Source organism: Medicago truncatula, chromosome 1 (assembly GCF_003473485.1).
Source record: "Medicago truncatula cultivar Jemalong A17 chromosome 1, MtrunA17r5.0-ANR, whole genome shotgun sequence".
In the NCBI taxonomy this organism is placed as follows: domain Eukaryota; kingdom Viridiplantae; phylum Streptophyta; class Magnoliopsida; order Fabales; family Fabaceae; genus Medicago; species Medicago truncatula.
Window position 1 is genome coordinate 33390659 of NC_053042.1, and position 22459 is coordinate 33413117.

Here is a 22459-nt window from a genome sequence, read left to right on the forward strand (position 1 = left end):
TCTAGTTACTTATAATTTGGCTAAACATTTAACAGGTATTTCCATAGGTTATTACAAACCCGTCATATATTTCTCATTTCAGAACAATTTTCGCAAGGTGAGGTGTCAGAGGTGCTTTCAAGAAGCAAATGTAAGACCTTTTTAAAAGAATTAATCTCAACTTCCATTTTAAAGAAGCAAAGGTACTACACAAAATCTAATACAAGAAACTACACTTCACAAATATGTACTTGCAAAAGAAACCTACAAGGCATTTTCACACAAAAACGCCCTTTTTTTAATCATGTCTTGAATATTTTTTCTACAAATTAAGTTTTATGTTGTAATATCATAAGGTGGACTCTTAATCCTTTTATGCTGTAGACTTTGAATGCCATCCCTTTGTGCCCAACAGAAATAGGTACATGACGTGGCAGGTTATTATTGATAAGAGCAATGATACATGGACATTCGGCCCATGTGACTAGCTAATTTGTTGAGTTTACTTATATGATATTCATGTGTTTTTTTTACAAGGATGACTTCTTGTACCAAGGATTTAAATCGACATTGTAAGGGAGTGAAAGAAGAACCACTGATGTGAAGCTGAAAACGAATGCTCAAATTGTTTCTAGTGGTTTGTGGGAAGGATTGAATTGATAAGGAATGTAGCTCCACCCATTTGTATCTCACTTCTGGAATGGTGTGACATCACACTTCTCTCTTGTGTAAAAATCTCACACGAGGGGATCCATTCCCCGTGGAATTGTGAATGGGGATGACCTTTGGTGAAAGAAAAGGCCAATAGAAGTGTGACAAAGATCTCATCTGTGTTGTTGCATGCTTTCATTGGATCTGTGATAAATATCTCATCTGTGACAAGATCTACATTAGGTAAACCCATAAACGATTGATGGATTGAGAATAGTTTAAGACTTTTTATGACATTTGTACATGAGACTAAATGAAAGAAAAAGTGATAATTTTCAAACTAAAATTAAGGTTTACACTTAACAATAATAGGATGCATGTCAATGTACTATTATAAATATAGTCAAAAAGTAACGGAGTGAAGGTAGCTCCGTAGCCGTTCCACCTTATTTTAATTTTCTACCTAAAGGAATATGGGAGGTGAAATTGTATAAAATAAGTTCCTCAATTCTCTCATAGCTATGCTATCGTAGATTTATCTTTTAAGCTAAAACATTACAAGAAAAGTTGGGCATTGTGTATGTAAATAAAAGTCTGATCTGCCATTTTAATAGTCCATCAGTCTGGCTTATTTAAATTCATATCTGCGAATATATTTGACTCTTTAACATTTTTTAATATATCAATAAAAAAAAATAATTAGTGGCTTCAACCTAACTTTAACTGAGTAATTCTTAACGTAGATGACAATGTGTTCCTGAAATCTAATTTTGGTGGTTTTGGAGATCTTATATGTGAACATACATAAATTTTATGCATGGGTTCTTCGACAACATTAACACTTAATAGCCGTAACATTATGCATGCTAAAATCTTGGTTTTGTATTATGGTTTGACATGTTGGGATTCTAGGTATAAACATGTATTGTATCTCTCATACTCAGGTAATGTGGTTGATCAACATTTAGAAAGGTTTGAACGTGTTTTACGTTATGGAAATTTGATAAGGGCTATCAAGCAAATTGTGCTTAGAGATTGGATGGTGAATTTACAATAGAGCTTGCGTCAGGGTAACACTTGCAACTGCCTTTTGGAGTAAGAAGAGTGATATGACAATGACTTTATTGTCTTTCATGAAGCCCCCGACATGACATATATTCTCTTAGCAAGTGTCATTGATGTTGAGTTTATTTGACCCTAATAAAAGTCTCTTCTTCATTTTGTTTCTATTTTCCTTTCCCCCCTTTTGTTACAAGGAAAAATATTTACACTTATAATTTTTACCTAAATAACAAAAGAAAGAATTTATTTTTTGATAAATTTATTTTGATTAACAATATAAATGAATAAATTTATTTTTGATTAACAATATAAATGAATAAAGTAGAAAAAGAAAAAAAATATAAGAAAGAATGCATGTAAAATGTAAGCTTCTACGATACACTCACAGATTAAGGTGTAGTCTTGCAATTGTTTTTTTTTTTTTTTTTTTGTGATGGCCGGTGGTCGGGGGTTGAATCCCGAACCTTGCATATTATTATGCATTGTCCATACCAACTGAGTTAAGCTCACGAGAACATTCTTACACTTGTTTGATAAATCAATAAATTAACAATTATTTTTATAAAATAAAGAACTATTTGTCGATTTTTATCTTTTAGAAAATATAATTTCATGAGAAAAGATATCAATTTTTTTAAGAAAAATATATCATTTTAGTGATAAGAATTATACTAAATTCTTACATTTTATCGTAAAATTAGTGGTTACTTGCTTGCGTCATTGTTATATAATGAAAATAACTTGCTGCACTTTTTTTTTTTGTCAAAAGCTTGCCACATGTTTTTTTTTAAATAGTCTAGTGAGAATTCAACTTTTGTAAGGTGAATAAGTGGGGTGTCCGAGGTTTACAAACTCTGACCCCAGCATATAATAATGCATGTTCCTGCTAACTGAGCTATGATTTTTAATACATGTTATTAATAACTAATTGTCATTGATCATTAGTTTTGTTCCATTTCATCCTATTATATTCGAATATAGCTTTAGAAAATGTAACTTCAACCACTTGTTATTATAATTATATGTTTTTCTTACAATAATTATATGTTTTCTAATCATTTAAAAAAATATAAATGCTTTGATTTTATATAATAGTATTTTAAATTAAAGAAAGGTAAAATTGGAATAAAAAATTTATGACTCAGTTCATCAACAATCCAAATAATGGAATGATAAATTTGTTCCGCTGAATCATAAAATATCCAAACAATGGAATGAGCTATTTATTGTATTCCATTTCTGCTCTATTTAATTATTATTTTTTTCTATCCCGCTCGGTTAAGTTCCATGAATCCATGTTTCAACCTCGGATTCTTCAATGAATTACTTATAAACATCGTATAAAGAAGAGTTAAATATGTTTTTGGTCCCTATAAATATATCAAATTTTCGTTTTAGTCCCTCTAAAATTTTCCTTCAGCTTTTAGTTTCTATTAAAATTTCAATCACTACTTTTAGTCCATATTTTTAAGTAAAATTTTGCATAAATGTATAGAATATTATAAAAATCACTACAAAAAAAAATTGGAGCTTTTTAAGAAAACATAAATTAAATATGAATTTTTTACCGCCAAAAATATAAAAATTTATATTTAATTCATGTTTTGGTTAAAAATTATATTTTTTTAAGAGAGATCGTTATAATATTATATATTTTTTTGCAAAATTTTATTCAAAAATATGAATTCTACATATGAATTTACTTTAAAAGATGGATGAAAAATAAAGATTAATAATTTTTGGAGGGTTAAAAATTGAAGAAATTTTTTAAAAAGACTAAAACAAAAAGTTGACAAAATTATAAATATTAAAAACATATTTAATCCTACAAAGAACACGGAAGTGGGAAATGAAAGAAAGGCGGGAAAAGAATGAAAGATGGGTTGCATTTTGGGTGGTAGTACAGTACAAAGAAAGGACGAAATGAAAACACCCTAAACCCTAGCTACAACCTTCCTTCCTTCCTTCCTTTTCCTAAAAAAACCCTTCCTTCCTTCCAAGCTCCAATGGCGGATCTTCCGCCGGAGATACTTACCGGTATCCTCTCTCTGTTACCGGTACAATCCCTCCTCCGATTCCGTTCAACCTCAAAATCACTTCAATCCCTAATCGATTCTCACAACTTCATCAAACTTCACCTCCAAAATTCCCTCAATCGTTCCTTAATCCTTCGACACAACTCTGTTTTCTACCAAATCAACGATTTCTCTAACCTAACCACCCGCATTAAACTCAATCTTCCTTTCAAACTCCCCAACAACAACATCTCTCTGTTCAGTTCATGTAACGGCCTTCTCTTCATTACCACCAATGTCGGAATCGCTTTCTGGAACCCTAACATCCGTAAACATCAGAATATTCCTAATCTCCCTATTTCTATTCCTCCTCCTCGTTCTGGCAACGTCCACTTTCTCTCATGTGTTCACGGCTTTGGTTTTGATCCGTTAAACGTCGATTACAAACTCCTCAGAATCTCTTGTATCGTTGATCCACAATACTCTACTTCTGATTCACATGTGAGACTCTTCAGCTCGAAAATGAACTCGTGGAAAGACCTTCCTAGTATGCCGTACGCTCTTTCCTATCCTCGAACAGAGGGGGTTTTTGTTGAGAATTCTCTTCACTGGATAATGACTCGGAAACTTGGTCAGTTGCAATCTCGTGTAATTGTTGCGTTTAACCTAACACACGAGATTTTCAATGAGGTTCCTTTTCCTGAAATAGGTGAAGAAGTGAATAGTGAGAGTTTTGAAATTGGTGTTGCGGTTTTGGAAGGGTGTCTTTGTATGATTGTGAATTATCAAACTGTTAAAATTGATGTTTGGGTGATGAAAGAATATGGATGTAGAGATAGCTGGTGTGAACTTTTTACTTTGGCGGAATCATGTTTCATTTTACCTTTGAAAACTTTGTGGCCTTTAGCTTATTCGAGCGATGGAAGTATGGTTCTGTTGGAAGTAGATTGTGAGAAGCTGTTTTGGTATGATCTCAAGAGTGAACAAGTTAGTTGTGTTGAAGGAATTCCTAATTTCGATCAAGCTATGATTTGTGTTGGAAGTCTTGTGCCACCTTCCTTCCCCAGGAAAGAGAATTATACAAGCAAGAGAAGGTACTCCTTATTTATTATCTGAGTTTTTGCTCTGTATAAGTTAATTTCAGTTCAATAGATCCATCATATGATATATGCAGTTAAACTTTATGTTAAAAGTAAATTGAATTCTTATTATAGAACAAGGATTCTCTAATTACTTTGAAGTCTCTACCTAAGTTTATGTATATCTATCCGACAATGTGTGTATGCTGGATTTCATAAGACAACGACAATGAATGTTATGTGTCGGTTTCTGCTTGTGACTAGCGAAACTCCACCCTCCTCTCGAGGAAAAAAGACAAAAGGATTTGCAGGATTCTTTAATTTAAAAGTAGGTTAAATAAATAATATTGGTATGAGTTGGTCTTTTTTCCTTCCTTCATTAGTTGTGAGATCCTCGCTATGAAATAATTATTTTGTCAAACTTATTTCGGAATGTTGAGTCTATTCCACCCTGTTGTGGTATCTATGTATTTAAGGATAAGAACATTGTTGTGTAGAAATTTGCCTGCAATGAAATTACTCAAAATCTATGTACAAGTCCTTTCAAAATATTTATTTTTTTATCACTATTCTTTTGTGATGTTGCTGAGCTTACTTCTATGAGATGCATGTATTTTTCTTACAGGGATGACTTCTTGTCCCGAGGATTTAAATTGAAATTGTAATGGAGTGAAGGAAGAATCTTTGATGTGTAGCTGAAGCAAGTTGTTTCTAGTGATGGATTTAGTCATGTTGGTGTCCGGGAAGAGTTAAATTGATCAGGAATGGAGTTTAGCTAGTCAGATACCTAGTTTTATGTCTCTTATTGAATTGGTCAGATACCTAATCTACATGACTTCTTTCTTTTCCTTTTATTTTCATTTGGTGTATCACTTGGTCTGTAATTGCTAGGATCCTGCGGCACCTGCTATAAGCAATGCAAAGAAAAATGTCCTAATGTCTGTTTAGGTGTGTAAGAAAGTGTTGAAAACTTTTATTATCCATGTGAATTTGTGCATGCATGTTAATATGGTTTTACCATCAACTATTAAACTGTAATGCAACTTTTACATTCCGCAACATTACAAGAACTGTATTTTTGCTTTGTTTGCTTGTGAAAAAACTATTGGCGGGTAACCTACTTGACTATTTGTGTGACCCATCTTCATTCTCTTCAACCCTGAAAATCTATTTGCTTTTGTTTCATCATTGACTTTGTAACTGTCATCAAATTGTGGTATTGGATTTGCCGTGGTTTCAATCATGCTTTTGATAATTTGAGCTTTCTCCATGCCCATCAACCTATTAATGACTGTTGGAGCTCACAAATTAAGGATGTGGCTCTGACTTTTATTATTGAGTTATCTACATCACTTGGACGTGCAATAAATCTTTCAGTTTTCAGAACAAATTTATTTTGTTTTTCAAAAGCTATTTCAATTATTCACTCGACCATCTCCTTGATTGGGGTTTATTCCAAAGGTTTAGGTTTAATGTCTCCTATCAAAAAATTATCTGTTCTCAATCATTTCAGGGTGGCAGGTCACCCTTGCTCTTGTCCTTGTATCAAGCAAGTCAACTAGTATTCGCCCTTCAAAAAAAAAAGTCAACTAGTATCCTCCCTTTTACCTTTGGGGTGAAGTGTTAGTGTAATTTTGATTGTTGGCTCCCTAGGCACAGTAGGTTGTGGCTGTCTTTTGCTGAACCGACTACTCTCACTTTGAAGCCCGACTCACATGCAGAAACTCTCTTGCTAAAATGTGAAACCCTTCACTCCCTGCAAAAACCTTCACACAAAACCCAACTCACGAGAAACTCTCACGTGAGAATCTCTGTTACTGCAAATTGAATCCCTATGTGTTTGTAATTGTTAAAACATTAATCCGGTGTATTGAATTCCTTTGAGGCAGATTGTGAAGTCCTTCTACTGTTGAACTGTTACACAGCTGAACTTTCCTTTTCTCAATATTGCAAGTCTCTAAAATCCTTCTTGTTTATACCTTTTCTCATAAAAAATGTGTTGTCCTCTACTTTGATTAATTTAAAGGTTGTTGGTTTGTTTATTGACCGTATATATGTTTAATTGATGTATACCATTTGCTAGTTTATAGCTTTTGAAGGTTGAATGGGAAAGGAAGATACTTGTGATACTTGCTTACTAAAGATCAAAGTTTCACCACCCAAAAAAAATATTATCAAAGTTTAAACTGCGTTAGTAGGTTATTACAATACCTTTATTTCACATTTTTTTTTAAGCTATTTGTATTTGTATCTAAAACTAACAGCGACAAAATGATTTTGAGAAATGTATTGAGATATATTAGAATTTTGAATAAGTGCAAGAAGTTCACACAGATTTTGTTATTAGCCTGATTTGAAAATAATTAATACAAAAGAAGGACCTGTTACTTGTTCAAAGTCTTTATGATAATTCAATATTTAAGCTTTCTAACGTAGTGGTTTTTCTAATGAAATTTTTTGACGAGAGCTTTCTAAAGAAAACTCTTTAGCTCTTTTAGCCAAACTTTCAAATAGTTATTTTATGATTTTAGCTTCCTAATACACTTGGTGATCTTGGAATAGATTTATGAAGCTTCCTTTCTAACTCTGATTCTCCATTCAGACCAATTGATCATATTTGGTTTTCTAACGTTATCTAATGAGGCATGTTACCCATTTTATATTTTGGATGGTATTTTTCCAACGGGTTCTATCCATTTTAATTTTCATATGGTATAAATTTGATTTGTTCATACATTTTGTGAAGGCAACTATTGTTAGATTGGTTTGCAAACTTCAACTTATCCTTGCCCTTCTTTGCGTTTGAGAAGATGCTCCCTCAGCTGTTTGCTCTTTACTGATTTTCTTTTATACCTGTGTGTGCTATCATGAATATTGAGAATGTGTACGGATAGCTTCAAAGTTACAGCTATCCTTAAAATTCTTACCATTTCTAATAGTGGCTGACATCTGCCACATCAAATATAAGTTAAATTGTTATGAACAAATGATGCAGTGAAAGGGTTAGACCTCTGAAGTTTGTGTCCCACATAAATCATGAATAATACCCAAACCAAACATAAGTGATCTGAACATGGTTTTTTAACTTCTTTTTTTGTAAGGGGTTTTTAAACAAATTAATAGGCTTACTATGGCACTTTGTATTTATGATTTGAAAACATAATGCTAGTTATTTATAATTTGGTTAAACATTTAAAAGGATTTCCATAGGTTATTACGAACCCATCATATATTTCTCATTTGAAAAAAAAAATTGGCAAGGTGAGGTGTCAGAGGTGCTTTCAAGAAGCACAGGTAAGACCATTTTTAAAGAATTAATCTCAACTTCCATTTTAAAGAAGCAAAGGTACTGCATAAATTTGTACTCGCAAAAGAAACCTACAAAGTATTTTCACACAAAAACACCCTTTTTTTATCATGTCTTGAATACGTGCTCAGACTAAAAATTATGATATTTTTTCTACAAGGTATGTTTTATGTTGTAATATCATAATGTGGACTATTATTCCTTTTCTGCTGTAAGAAAGAATGTTTTGGGAATGATAAAATGTTATTCATTCATTGTATTGAGTATATATACATAAATGTACTCTTTACATTATGCCTAGATATAACTGTGTAACAGTATAAAAGGAAATAGAATAAAAGGCTATTGACTAGGTACAATAATATATAATAATGTACATCAATTCTCATTGATATGTGCTTGATCATTAGAATCAAAGTCAAACATTCTCTAATTCTCCCCCTCAAACTGATGGTGATGGAGTCACTCCAAGTTTGTCCCTTAGGAAGTTGAATCTTGAGTGAGTGAGTGATTTAGTTAGGCAGTCTGCAATCTGGTCTGCAGTTGGTACATAGGCCACTGTGATTTGACCTTTCAGTACTTGATCTCTTATGAAGTGAACATCTATTTCAATGTGTTTGGACCTAGCATGCATAATAGGATTTGATGCAAGTGCCTTAGCACTCAAGTTATCACACCACAGTATTGGCTTCCTCGACATTGGCAGTTTTAGTTCATTAAGGAGGGATCTAATCCAAGTTATTTCAGCTGCCAAATCAGCTAGAGCTCTGTATTCGGATTCAGTGCTCGATCTTGACACAACTTTCTGTTTCCTTGAGGACCAAGAGATTAATGTTTCACCAAGAAAAACACAATGTCCTCCCATGGATTTTCTGTCATCTATACTTGTAGCCCAATCAGCATCTGAAAATCCATTTATGTCTAAGTCGGTGGAAGGCTTGATATGCAGACAATAGTTTGTTGTGCCTTGTAGATATCTCATAATTCTCTTTATTCCTTGCCAATGTTCAGTAGTGGGCGAGCTCATATATTGACTTAGTTTGTTCACAGAGAATGCAATATCTGGTCGTGTGTTGGTGAGATATTGCAAGGCACCTATGGCTTGTCTATACATAGTTGGTTCTGCCATTGGTTCTCCTTCAATAGTGAATTGTCTCCCGGTAACCATAGGTGTTGAACAAGGTGATGACTTCTCCATGTTAAATTTCTTGAGCAAATCACTTATATATCTTGATTGTTTCAAATACAACCCTCCTGCATCTCTTTGCACCTCGATGCCTAAGAAATAATGCAATTGTCCAAGATCTTTAAGGGAGAATACTACATTGAGTTTCTTAAAGAAAGCCTCTAGAAATTTGGTGTTGCTACCTGTTACAATTATGTCATCGACATAAATGAGTAGAAAAGTGGTATGGTCAGTACCTTTGAGAATGAAGAGTGACGAATCACTTTTAGTATTCTGAAAACCCCAGTTTAGGAGAGCATCTTTCAAGCTATCAAACCAAGCCCTTGGGGCCTGTTTCAGACCATAAATTGCTTTAGACAACTTGCAAATGTGATTTGGTTTTGCAGGATCTACATACCCTTCTGGTTGAAACATAAATACAGTCTCCTTTAGGTGTCCATTTAGGAAAGCATTATTTATGTCCAATTGTCTAATGTCCCAATTAAGATGAACTGCAATTGACAATATGATTTTCACCGTGCTTGCCTTAATGACTGGACTGAATGTTTCTTCAAAATCTAAGCCAGCTGTTTGTTGAAAACCTCTTGCCACTAACCTTGCTTTTCTTCTTTCGATTGACCCATCTGCCTTGTACTTAGTTTTGAACACCCATTTCGAATCAATTATGTTTTCTTGACCTTGATTCGGCACTAGAATCCATGTTTGATTTGACATCAGTGCCCTAAATTCTGAGTCCATAGCTTTCTTCCACTCAGATTTAGCAAGAGCTTCTCTCACATGCAGCGGTTCCTTTTTATGGGTGTCTCCTTGTATCAGCCCAATATATGGTTGCTTTGGCTTGTAAATCCCATTTCTGCTTCTGGTACATACCCGTGTGCTATTCCCTTGGTCTACATCTCTGATTTCAGGATCTGTTTGTATTTCTGTTTCTGCTGAAACTTCCTCATGATCATTTGTGTTTGATTCCTCAATTGAGTCCTCTATTTCTCTTGTAGAGTCTTCATTTGCATCAATGGATCTTTCACTTGTTGCTGTCTGATCAGTGTTGGAGTTTTCTTGTGAATCTAAGTTCTCTTCATCTGAACTTGGTTCTTCTACATCATTTGTATTGTTATACGTGTTTCCTGCAGGACAAAGAGGTAAAGATGCAACAACATTTTCAGTTAGAGGCATTGTTTTCAAAGGATTTCTTGTGTCAAGGAATCCATCATGAAAAGGATAATGGTTCTCATTGAAGACTACGTGTCTTGAGATGAAAATTCTGCCATGTGAGTTGACACATTTGTACCCTTTATGTGCATTGCTGTATCCCAGAAAAACACATCTAGTTGTGTGAAATTGGAGCTTGTGTTTGTTGTAAGGTTTGAGACAAGGGTAACAGGCACATCCAAATGGTTTAAGGACATTGTAGTCTGGTTCTTTCTTGTGAACCAAGAAGTAGGGACTCTCATTGTTAATGACTGGTGATGGTATCCTATTTATCAAGTATACTGCGGTGGAGAATGCCTCCCACCAATAGGACAATGACATTTTTGCTTGAGCTAACAGAGTTAGACCAAGTTCAGCAATATGCCTATGCTTTCTTTCTGCTCTACCATTCTGTTGAGAAGTGTAAGGACATGACATCCTAAATTGAATTCCTGTATCTAATGCAACCTTTTGGACAGGTTTGAATTCACCTCCACCATCACACTGTATAATTTTTATTCTTTTGTTAAATTGATTCTCAACTAGATTTTTGAATTGCATAAATGCTTGAATGGTTTCAGATTTTTGTTTGAGAGGATAAATCCAAGTGAACCTACTAAAATCATCAACAAAGTGCACATAATACTTAAAAGCAGAAATTGAATTAATTGGTGCAGGGCCCCATACATCAGTGTGAACTAGTTCTAGAAATTCCTGAGCATGAGAGGAAGATGGTTTAAAAGGCAACAAATGAGACTTTCCTAACTGACAGGCTTCACAAAACTCAAGTTGATCACTTGGTGAAGTCTTTATATTACAAATTTTTAACACTCTATCTAGAGCTTTATTGTTAGGATGACCAAGCTTCCTGTGCCAATTTTCTTTCACTGACAAGTATGCACATGCGTCTTTATTGGTTTGAGTAGCATCATAAAGTTGATATAATCCATCTTTAAGTATCCCTTTTAGAAGAACCTTCCCTGTCACTTTGTCCTTCACAGAGCAACAATCATGATCAAATTCAACAATAGCATTATTATCAGAGATTAGCTTTGACACACTTAACAAGTTTTTGGTGATTTGTGGTACATATAAAACATTATGCAGATTGACAGTGTTAATTTTGGAGGAACCTGAGGCAACTACTTTGAGTTTTTCCCCATTTCCAACCATCAATGAATTCTTACCAGTGTGTTCAACAAGATCTTGAAATCTATCAGTCTGGTGTGTAACATGATTGCTGGCTCCACTGTCAAAATACCACTCATAATCTTGGCTATTGTAGGGTGATGCTACAAATGCATTGTGTGTTCCTTGCTTCTCATTTTCAGAGTTTGAATAATTTGTGCCTGAGTAGGACTTGTCAAAGCGATAAAAGCAACTTATGGCTGTGTGACCAGTTCTGGTGCATACCTGACAAACTGGTTTTGAATTATTGACTCTACCTTTGCCTCTGCCACCTCTCATACCTTTGAAGTTTGATCCTCTCCAATTGCCCCGAGAGTTGAACCTGTTTCCTCTAAATTCAGTCTTGTTAGCAACATTAGCAGTGGCATTCAGGTTGAGATTGTTGAGATTGTTGAGTTGATCCAGTCTACTTTCAAAAGCCAATAATTGAGCTTGCAATTCGATCCAGCTTATATCAATTTGATCTGATAGCTTGACCACAATGGGATTGTAATCCATGTCTAATCCATTTAGAGTTTGGATTACAAGATCAAAATTTGAAATTGCAGATCCTGCTAGCTTGAGCTTATCTGCAAGCCCTTTCATTTTAATCAAATATTCCTCCATTTTCATCTCTCCTTTTTTAGAACTGTGAAATTCCGACTTAAGATAGATAATTCGAGATCTTGTATGAGCACCGGCAAGACCTTGAGCCTCATCCCAAAGTTCCTTGGATGTCTCACAGTGCAGGAGTTGTGTTGCAATTCCTGCTGTCATCGAGTTTCGTAACCAACCTAGGACTTGTTGGTCATGAGCAAGCCAATCCTCAAATTCTGGATTGATCTTCTTGTTATTTGGGTCAGTTGATGTGATATATTGTTCAGGACGTTGTTTTGTCCCTAACAAATACCCATCAAGCTTGCTTCCTTTTATCAAAGGTAAGACCAGCGATTTCCATAAGGGAAAATTTTCTCTGTCCAGCTTAACAGAGATGGTTGAGGGCAGATCATTCTTTTGGGTTGTTTGTGCAGCGGATGACATGACTAAGAGGATCGAGAGCTTTCAAGCTTAAAGCTCTGATGCCAAGAAAGAATGTTTTGGGAATGATAAAATGTTATTCATTCATTGTATTGAGTATATATACACAAATGTACTCTTTACATTATGCCTAGACATAACTGTGTAACAGTATAAAAGGAAATAGAATAAAAGGCTATTGACTAGGTACAATAATATATAATAATGTACATCAATTCTCATTGATATGTGCTTGATCATTAGAATCAAAGTCAAACATTCTCTAATTGACTTTGACTGCCATTCCTTGTGCCTAAGGTTGTTTTATAGATCCAATAGAAGAAATAGATACGATGTGTGTGTTGTTATAAGAAGTGGCAGATTATTATTGATAAATGTGTGCTGTGTGTCAGTTTAAGAGTTGACCTGTGACTAGCTAAAGAAAGAATCTTGGTATGAATTGTTTTGTTTCCATTCATTGTTTGAGATCCTCACTCCGAAATCTTTACTTTGACAAGCTTATTTTCTGAATTTTCGAGATTATTCCGCCCTGCCGTGGTACCTGTCCATGTAAGGAGCAGAAAATTGTTTTGTAGAAATTTACTCACCATGAAATTACTTCAAATTTAAGCATAATTACTTTCAAAAAGTTGGTTTTTTATCACTATTCTTTTATGATATTGTTGAACTTACTTACATGAGATTCATGCGTTTTTTTTTTACATTGTAAGGGAATGAAAGAAGAACCAATGATGTGTAGCAGAAACCAAATGCTCAAGTTGTTTCTAGTAATGGAATTAGTCACCTTGTTTTGTGGGAAGGATTGAATTGATAAGGAATGTAGCTCCACACATTTGTATCTCTCTTCTGAAATGGTATGACATCAACTTCTCTCTCGTGTAAAAATCTCACATGAGGGGATCCGTTTCCGGTGGAATTATGAATGGGGATGACCTATGGTGAAAGAAAGGCCTACAAAAGTGTGACAAAGATCTCAGAGCCAGAATAGAATATTGAAGATGAAGAAAAAAGAAATTGAAGATCGGATACCAGACGTGTCTTCTTTTCTTTCCTTTTATTTGGTGTATCACTTGCTCTATAATTGCGAGGATCCTGCAACACTTGTTATACGCAATAAAAAAAAAGGCATGTTTGTCGTTTTGAGGTAACAAAGTGTTGAAAATGGCCTATATGTTGTTAAGGTGTAAAAAATGTTGAAAAAATTTATAATTAATGTGTGATTTTGTATGTACGCATTTTTTTTTTTTTATGAAAATAAATTTAACACTCATTTCATTAATCAATGAAGAGTTAATACAAAGAGGAACATAATCATGAACATGGTGGCTAGCATAAGAATTGGCCTCCCTAGCGAAGCTATGAGCAACCATATGCTCTTGTCTGCAAATAAACTTTACTTCAAAGTTACATTGCAAATTTAAAATGCATCTATAATATTAAATTTGGATTGGCCTTCATTTTTGCCATTGATTGCAGCAACAAGGACTTGGGAGTCACTAAGAAAAGTCATGCTTGAAATACCCATTTGTTGCACCCACTTCATAGGTTTTAACATAGCCAAATCTTCACCTTCATGGATTTGTAACTCAGGGCTTAACCAACCTGTCACTGCCTTCACAAAAGCTCCTCCCTCGCCGCGGATACACGCACCATAACCAGTTCGATTGTAACTTGTGAAAAAACTAGCATCAACATTACAAATCATCCTGTGCACCGCTGTACCATAATCCCTATCGTTTCTGCTCACCGTTGCACGGTTGTTCTGCTGCACATTCTGAGCTGATATCCATTCCCCAAGCATCATTTGAGCCGAAACAACAATCTGATGCGCTGTTGACGTCTTCTGATTCCACACATTTTCGTTTTGCTATGCCAAATACTCCATATTAACGACATGACCTTACTGACCATCTAGTTTTATAGTCATCTGTAATACTTTTTACATTTGGCTACCTTGCATGAATTGCATTTTTGCTTTGTTTGCTTGTGACCCTGCTAACATCCGTAAACATTGGATTATCCCTTATCCCCCTATTCCTACTCCTCAACGCCCTGAATCTAACAACATCCACTTCGGCTTTTTCATTCATGGCTTCCATTTTGATTCATTAACCGATGATTACAATTAATGGATTTCGCTACTTTGACATTTATATTCAAAAGTTAGATCAGGACCATGCAAGATTAAATGATGAACATTTCAATTCATATGTATATATTACCTTGAAGATTTATTAATCATCTTCCACTCATTGCATCAAGCTAATGGATAAATTTGCTATTCCCTATTACAATGCTTAAACTTCTTTGAAAAATGTTTTAAAAGGTGAAGAGCAGAGTGTGGAAGGATGCATATTGAGACATTATAATGCAGACCAGAATTCCAACAGCAACTGGAACCAAAATGCCTGCGATGAAAAAACTAGACTTCCAATTACATTTAAAGCTAGAGGGACAACCAAAAAAATTCTGCTAGGTTTTCTAAATTTGCACTTGGTCCAAATCAATGAAATAAACTCCATATAAACTTTATGTAATCTAGCAAATAGGTGCTATTGATCAATGACATAAACTCTCGTCTGTCCAAGTAGTCAACTTGTGCACATCTATCAAACTAGATTAAGTCAAAGATAAATCAAACTAGATAAAATAAACTCTCACATTTTGGCCATAATCTTTATAAATACACTTGCAAGCACTTTTAGACGATCTTTTAGAAGATAGATTAGATCATTGGAATAACTTCAAGCAACAAGTATAAGTCATCTCAAAGTACCCATTATATCTGTACATTTTGCGACACAAGATTCAAAGAAAAACTCAAATAAACCAAAATACAAATCAGTATTTACAAAAACTCACTATGACTCTAGATGGACAGTTTGAACAGCTAAAAAATAAGAATATTCTCACACTTTAACAGCCCTGCTCCTCAAGATCAATTTTTTATAGTTGATGTTCACTTTTTATATAACTAAGAAAATAAATTAATGTTATTTTCCCTTTAATTAAGCATATAAACATGATGTGGCAAGTCAATTCTTGAAAATGTCTAGGCCTAGAAAGGTTTCAAGTTTCAAAACACATATCAATTTAAATCATCAAAAAGATTAACTAGAACATGTTTATAAAAATGATCTGGATCTGAAAGCAAGCTTTCAAGGGTGGTGCTAAAGCTAGAACAAAGTTATTCTAAGCTTTCATCGGTTATGGTGGTTTGCAATACATAAAGCAGAAAAATTTGAATAACATGTTCAACACATACATTGCCATAAACTTCAATGCTATTAGATAATGACAACAAAATATAAGGTGTTTCGACATGCTCTCCAGCTCCTCCAGATGACCCTCAAGAACATCTGTTTCTTTCTTTTTGTTATTCTTATCAAGCAAATTCACAGAGACAGTAATTGCATTGTTGATCTTCTCACTTTCTTGATGGGAAGAGCATCAAATTAACAACCTTCTTCTTTAATGTATTCTTCATATTGTAAACACAAGAATCTAATGCACTCATTACATTGGCCTTCCTTACGAATTGCATATCTTCCACATGGTATTTCTCAGCTTCTTTAATCATTTTTTCAATTTCTAACGTTGATAACCTTTCTTTGCCATTAGTAATGGTGATCACATTCATATTGTCAGTAGATATTTCCTTAGCAGTAACAGTTAGGATGCCATTTTCATCAATGGAAAAGCATACCTCCAAGGGCTGGCCACGGGGACATGGAAGACAAGGAGTCCCAAATGAACCAAGCAGATAATTGTCACTAGCTCTTGCTCTCTCACCCTCATATACCCTAATCAAGACGCTGCACTGGTTATCCCATAGTACTTTAGTGGATAAAACTTTACTGGTACCTTAAGGCTCTGTTTGGATTGATGGAACATAATGGAGCGGAGTGAAATGGAACGGAATGGAATGGAGCGGAATGGAATGGGATGGAGCAGAGAGTCCATTCCACTGTTTGGGTATTTTATGATGGAGCGGAATGCATTTTCCATTCCATTGTTTGGAAAGTTGACGAAATGGAATAAATTATAACTTTTTATTCCATTTTTACCCTTGCTTAAAATATAATCTTCTATTAAATTTTGTTGTTTCTAATATGTTGAATATTTAAAATGTATATCAAATATTACTGCAATATTTTATCATCTAAATTGTACTTTATAAAACATTTTTTTCATCTAAATTGTTTTACTGTACTATATATTAAAATGGATTTCATAATATGATCACATATTTTTAAAAAATAAACGTTTTTATTTATTTTTTGAATAAAAGAACGAAAATTAATTCTGATATAAATTTTATACCTTTTCAATAAGTAGAACTAAAAAAAAAGATTTCTCTAAATCGAAAGGTTTATTTTAGTTTGATAATGGAAGCCATATAAAAATAATTTAATATATTCTAATCAACGTTAGTGTTTGATTGTTTTTTTTTTTTTGAATTGTACGTGTTCCTAGTGAAAGCAAATTAAAAGATAGCCACGCATAAGGTACGTTGAAGAACCGAAGATGAACAAAGTTGTAAAGCTGAAGAAGAAGAAATTTAATGAAGAGGTTGTATTTGTAATTTAATCATTCAATAAATAAAGTTATTAGTGGTTCCATTCCATTCGACCCAAATTGGAGGGTAGCCAAAATGTAAGTAAGTAATGGAATATGATGGAATGAATGCCATTGGGTTCCATTCCATTCCATTCTTTTAATGACAATCCAAACAATGGAACAATAATTTATTCCATTCCATCCCATTCCATCTCAAACCACCAATCCAAACATAGCCTAATGGTACACGTGGTAATCTTGTGTATATGTGGCAAAAATGAGGTGACATGTGAAGTAGTCTAATTCAATGTTTATACAGTCTTCTAATCTTTATCCAAAAAATAAAAGAAAGAGTTTATTTTTTGATAATCTTATTTCGACTAATAATAAAAGTGAATAAAAGTAATAAAAAATTGACAAGAAAAAAAATATCTTTTTTAGAGATTAAAATAAGTTGTATAGTTACAAAATATTTTTATAACAAAAATAAAAGATGTTTAATAGCACTTAAATTGTTGTTGGATCCGCACGAACTTGTATTTTTTATTTAAGAATTTTGAACTTATTTTAATTAAAATTTAATTTAGAAAAAGGAATTGAGTATGCATAATGTGTCATGTGGTTTAAGGGTTCTTGATTGTCGTGCATTATAATAACACTTATTTTATAAACAGGTTTAAAGAAAGAAAGGAAGAAAGAATTCATATCTCTCAAAATAAAAATATCATAATTGTTAATTGAATTTAAATCTCAATTTTTCATTTATGTATGTGAGTTTTCAATGGCTATTATTATTTCCTCCTAAAACACAAGGTGGAAGTGGATTGCATTTGATTTGTAGAAAGAAAGAAAGGCGGGAAAAATTGAGAGGTTGGTTGCATTTGTGACATACAAAGAGAGGAAGAAACGAAAAACCCTAGACCGAACCTTGCTTCCAACAATGGCTGATCTTCCTCCGGAAATAATCACCGGAATCATCTCTCTGTTACCGGTACAATCCCTCCTCCGATTCCGTTCAACCTCAAAATCACTTCAATCCCTAATCGATTCCCACAACTTCATCAAACTTCACCTCCGAAATTCCCTCAATCGTTTCTTAATCCTTCGACACAACTCCGATTTCTACCAAATCAACGATTTCTCTAACCTAACCACCCGCATTAAACTCAATCTTCCTTTCAAAATCCCCAACAACTTCATCTCTCTGTTCGGTTCATGTAACGGCCTTCTCTGCATTTCCATCAATGTCGGAATCGCTTTCTGGAATCCTAACATCCGTAAACATCGGATTATTCCTAATCTCCCTATTCAAACTCCTGCTCTTTCTAAACCTAACACCATCCACGTCGGCTTTTGCGTTCACGGCTTCGGTTTTGATCCATTAACCGATGATTACAAACTCTCAGAATCTCTTGTTTCGTCAAACTACACCACCACACTCATGATTCACATGTTACACTCTTCAGCTCGAAAACGAACTCCTGGAAAGTACTTTCTAGTATGCCGTACTCTCTTTACTATCCTCAAACCATGGTGGTTTTTGTTGAGAATTCTCTTCATTGGATAATGAAGAAGAAACTTGATGGGTTACAATCTTGTTTAATTATCGCGTTTAACCTAAAGCTTGAGATTTTCAATGAGGTTCCTCTTCCTGAAATAGGTTATGAAGTTAATGTTGAGAGTTTTAAAATTGATGTTGCGGTTTTGGGAGGGTGTCTTTAGTTGATTGTGAATTATCAAACTAGTAAAATTGATGTTTGGTTGATGAAAGAATATGGATGTAGAGATAGTTGGCGTAAACTTTTTACTTTGGTTAGATCGTGTTTCACTTTACAGTTGGAATCTTTGAGGCCTTTAGGTTATTCGAGCGATGGAAGTATGGTTCTGTTTGAAGTAGACCATGAGAAGTTGTTTTGGTATGATCTCAAGAGTGAACATGTTAATTATGTTGAAGGAATTCCTAATTTGAATGAAGCTATGATTTGTGTTGGAAGTCTTGTACCACCTTCCTTCCCTAGGAACGAGAATCGCACAAGCAAGAGAAGGTACTTCTTATTGATTGTCTGAGTTTTTTGAGTTTTTGTTATGTATAAGTTAATATCACAGTTAATGGACCTATCATATGATATGATATATGCAGTTAAACTCTGTTAAAAGGTCAAATTGAATTCTTATTATAGGACAATGATTCTCTAATTATTTACTTTGTTTATGTATATGTATTTGACAATGTGTGTATGCTGGATTTCAAAAGACAACGACAACATATGCTATGTGTAGGTTTATGAGTTGACCTTGTGACTGGCTAAACTCAACCCTAGGAAAAAATATTAAGTTAGACAAAAGGATTTGCAGGATTCCTTTACTTTAAATGTAGGTTGAGTATATAATATTGGTATGAGTTGGTCTTTTTTTCCTTCATTGGTTGAGATCCTCACTACGATGTCAAACTTATTTTGAAATGTTCGACCCTGTCATGGCATCTATGTGGATAAGAACATTGTTGTGTAGAAATTTGCATGCAATGAGATTATTCCAAATCTATGTATAATTCATTTCAAAAAAAAATCTTTTTTTTATCTCCATTCATTTGTGATATTAATGAGCTTGCTTACCTCTTGCGATTATAGAAAAATTCAGATGCATGGTACACATCGGTACTCCAATGTATTTCCTCTTCTGAATCGAAATAAATATGTTTTTGAACCCTTTCTTTCAAATTAAAAAGTCTATGTTCCTGTGCGGATCTCAGCAATTACTTGTTCTGATTTTACATATTTATCATCTTGAACTGATAGAAAACATTTTGGTGGAATAATCACGTGACACATGTATTTCTTTTTTGCAGGGATGGCTTCTTTTCTCAAGGATTTAAATTGAAATTATAAGTAAGTGAAGGAAGAACCTTTGTGTTACAGCTGAAGCAGGTTGTTTCTAGTGGTGGAATCAGTCATTTTGGTTTGCGGGAAACCTTAAATATATCACAGTTGGAGCATCATCTAGTTTTATGTCTCTTTTTGAATGGTGCGAGATCTTACTTCTCCCTCTCGTATAAAATCTCACTTGAGGGGATTTATTCTCAGTAGAACCATGAAAGGATAGCCTACGGCGAAAGAAAGGCTGTTGAACGTGTGTATCAGCAGTTGTGACTGCCAGCTGCACTGATTGACCAAGTCTTTAGGAGAATTTGTTTTAATATTTCAGTTTTTAAATTAGCTAATAAAGTAGTGGCTAAAGATTAGGAGTTAGTTACTCAGTATTTGTTTTTATTTAAGTCACAGCTTTGTATTTTGATAGCAGTTTTTTATTCAATAAAGCTTCAGTTTTTCCTTTCCTATTTTATGAGTTACGTATAAACACCAACAGATTGGTATCTAGAGCTTTCTTCTTAGAGGGACTTGTGAGTGAAGTGAGTGAAACCCACCATAAAAGCTTAAACACTACCTTTCATTTCATCAATCAGATGGATTCTGAAACATCCTACAAAGCCCTACCATTACCTGTGTTTGATGGTGAAAACTATCATATATGGGCAGCAAGAATAGAGGCATACTTAGAGGCAAATGACCTCTGGGAAGCTGTTGAGGAGGACTACGAAGTTCTTCCTTTGTCAGACAATCCAACAATGGCTCAGATAAAAAATCACAAGGAAAGGAAAACAAGAAAGTCAAAAGCAAGAGCTACTTTGTTTGCTGTTGTCTCAGAAGAAATCTTCACCAGAATTATGACCATCAAATCAGCATTTGAAATATGGAATTTCCTCAAAACTGAATATGAAGGAGATGAAAGAATTAGGGGAATGCAAGCGCTTAATTTGATTCGAGAATTTGAGATGCAAAAGATGAAGGAGTCTGAAACAATTAAAGAGTATGCAAATAAACTTATTAACATTGCTAACAAAGTAAGATTGCTTGGTTCTGAATTGTCTGATTCAAGAATAGTTCAGAAAATACTCGTGACTGTCCCTGAAAGATTTGAAGCAACCATCACTTCCTTGGAAAATACCAAGGACATGTCAAAGCTTACCGTGGCGGAGCTTGTAAATGCTATGCAGGCCCAAGAACAAAGAAGAACGATAAGGTCTGAAGGTTCAGTGGAAGGAGCATTGCAAGCTAAATTAAAAATCAACAAAGGAGAAAAGAGCATGGGAAATAAGTATAAGAAGAGTTTCAACAAACAAGAAGCAGTTGGAAGCACTAGCTACAAAAATGAAGAAAAAAATAGAGAATTTCCTCCTTGCAAGCATTGTGGAAAATTCGGCCATCCTCCTTTCAAATGTTGGAGAAGACCTGATGTGAAGTGTGACAAGTACAACAAACTTGGGTATCACGAGAGAATTTGCAGAAGCAATTTTCAACAAAGTAATGAGGCTCAAGCTGAAGATCAACAAGAAGAAGAAGAAGAGGAAGAGCAGTTGTTTGTAGCAACATGTTTTACAAGTAGTAGCTCAAGTGAATGTTGGCTAGTGGATAGTGGTTGTACCCATCACATGACCCATGATAAAGAAATATTCAGAGAGCTGGACATATCACAAATATCAAAAGTCAGAATCGGTAATGGTAAACTGATTGCTGTTGAAGGAAAAGGAACCGTGGCCATTGAAAGTTGCACAGGTACAAAGCTAATTTCTGATGTTTTATATGTACCTGAGATTGATCAAAACTTGTTGAGTGTGGGTCAATTACTTGATAAAGGATTTAAAGTCATCTTTGAAAATAAGCAATGTTTGATCAAAGATGCCAATGATAAGGTAATTTTCAGCATTAAAATGAGAAGCAAAAGTTTTTCATTTGATCCAATGAAGGAGGAGCAAATAGCTTATCCAGCTATTGTTAATAGTACAGAGATATGGCACAAAAGATTAGGCCATTTTCATCATGCAGCAGTATTGAATTTGCAAAGAAAGAATTTGGCTCAAGGTTTGCCTCACTTAGATGCTGAATTACCAAGCTGCAAGGCATGTCAGTATGGTAAGCAAGTAAGATTACCGTTCACGCAAGCAACCTGGAGAGCAACAGAGAAGCTGCAACTGATTCACACAGATCTGGCTGGACCGCAAAGAACAACTTCACTTAATGAGAGCAAATACTACATTGTCTTTATAGATGATTACACCAGAATGTGTTGGATTTATTTTCTCAAGTCCAAGTCAGAGGTTGCTGGGGTATTTTGGAGATTTAAGAATTGGATTGAAAAACAAAGTGGCTGTGTGATTCAAGTTTTGAGG

At 34.3% G+C, this 22459-nt stretch overlaps 2 protein-coding genes across 2 annotated transcripts; one reads left to right on the forward strand and one right to left on the reverse strand.

Annotated features, from left to right (window-relative positions):
* Positions 1–3563: 3563 nt before the first annotated feature.
* On the forward strand, positions 3564–5909 carry LOC25484113 (F-box protein CPR1). Its single transcript, XM_013612878.3, has 2 exons — positions 3564–4801; positions 5412–5909. The coding sequence occupies exons 1-2, from the start codon at positions 3699–3701 to the stop codon at positions 5449–5451; spliced, it is 1143 nt and encodes a 380-aa protein (XP_013468332.1). The 5' UTR covers positions 3564–3698; the 3' UTR covers positions 5452–5909.
* Positions 5910–16099: 10190 nt separating this feature from the next.
* LOC25484115 (heat shock cognate 70 kDa protein) lies at positions 16100–16680 on the reverse strand. Its single transcript, XM_024775023.1, has 2 exons — positions 16537–16680; positions 16100–16492 (listed from the first exon to the last, which is right to left on the reverse strand). The coding sequence occupies exons 1-2, from the start codon at positions 16678–16680 to the stop codon at positions 16100–16102; spliced, it is 537 nt and encodes a 178-aa protein (XP_024630791.1).
* Between the last annotated feature and the right edge of the window lie 5779 nt (positions 16681–22459).

Bases quoted from the DNA above. Each gene is read 5' to 3' on its own strand.
- LOC25484113 (XM_013612878.3), top strand. From the start codon at position 3,699: ATGGCGGATCTTCCGCCGGAGATACTTACCGGTATCCTCTCTCTGTTA. The intron at 4,802-5,411 runs GTACTCCTTATT...TTTTTCTTACAG, and splicing joins AATTATACAAGCAAGAGAAG to GGATGACTTCTTGTCCCGAG.
- LOC25484115 (XM_024775023.1), bottom strand. From the start codon at position 16,680: ATGGAAAATGCATTCCGCTCCATCATAAAATACCCAAACAGTGGAATG. The intron at 16,493-16,536 runs GTACCAGTAAAG...TGGGATAACCAG, and splicing joins AATCCAAACAGAGCCTTAAG to TGCAGCGTCTTGATTAGGGT.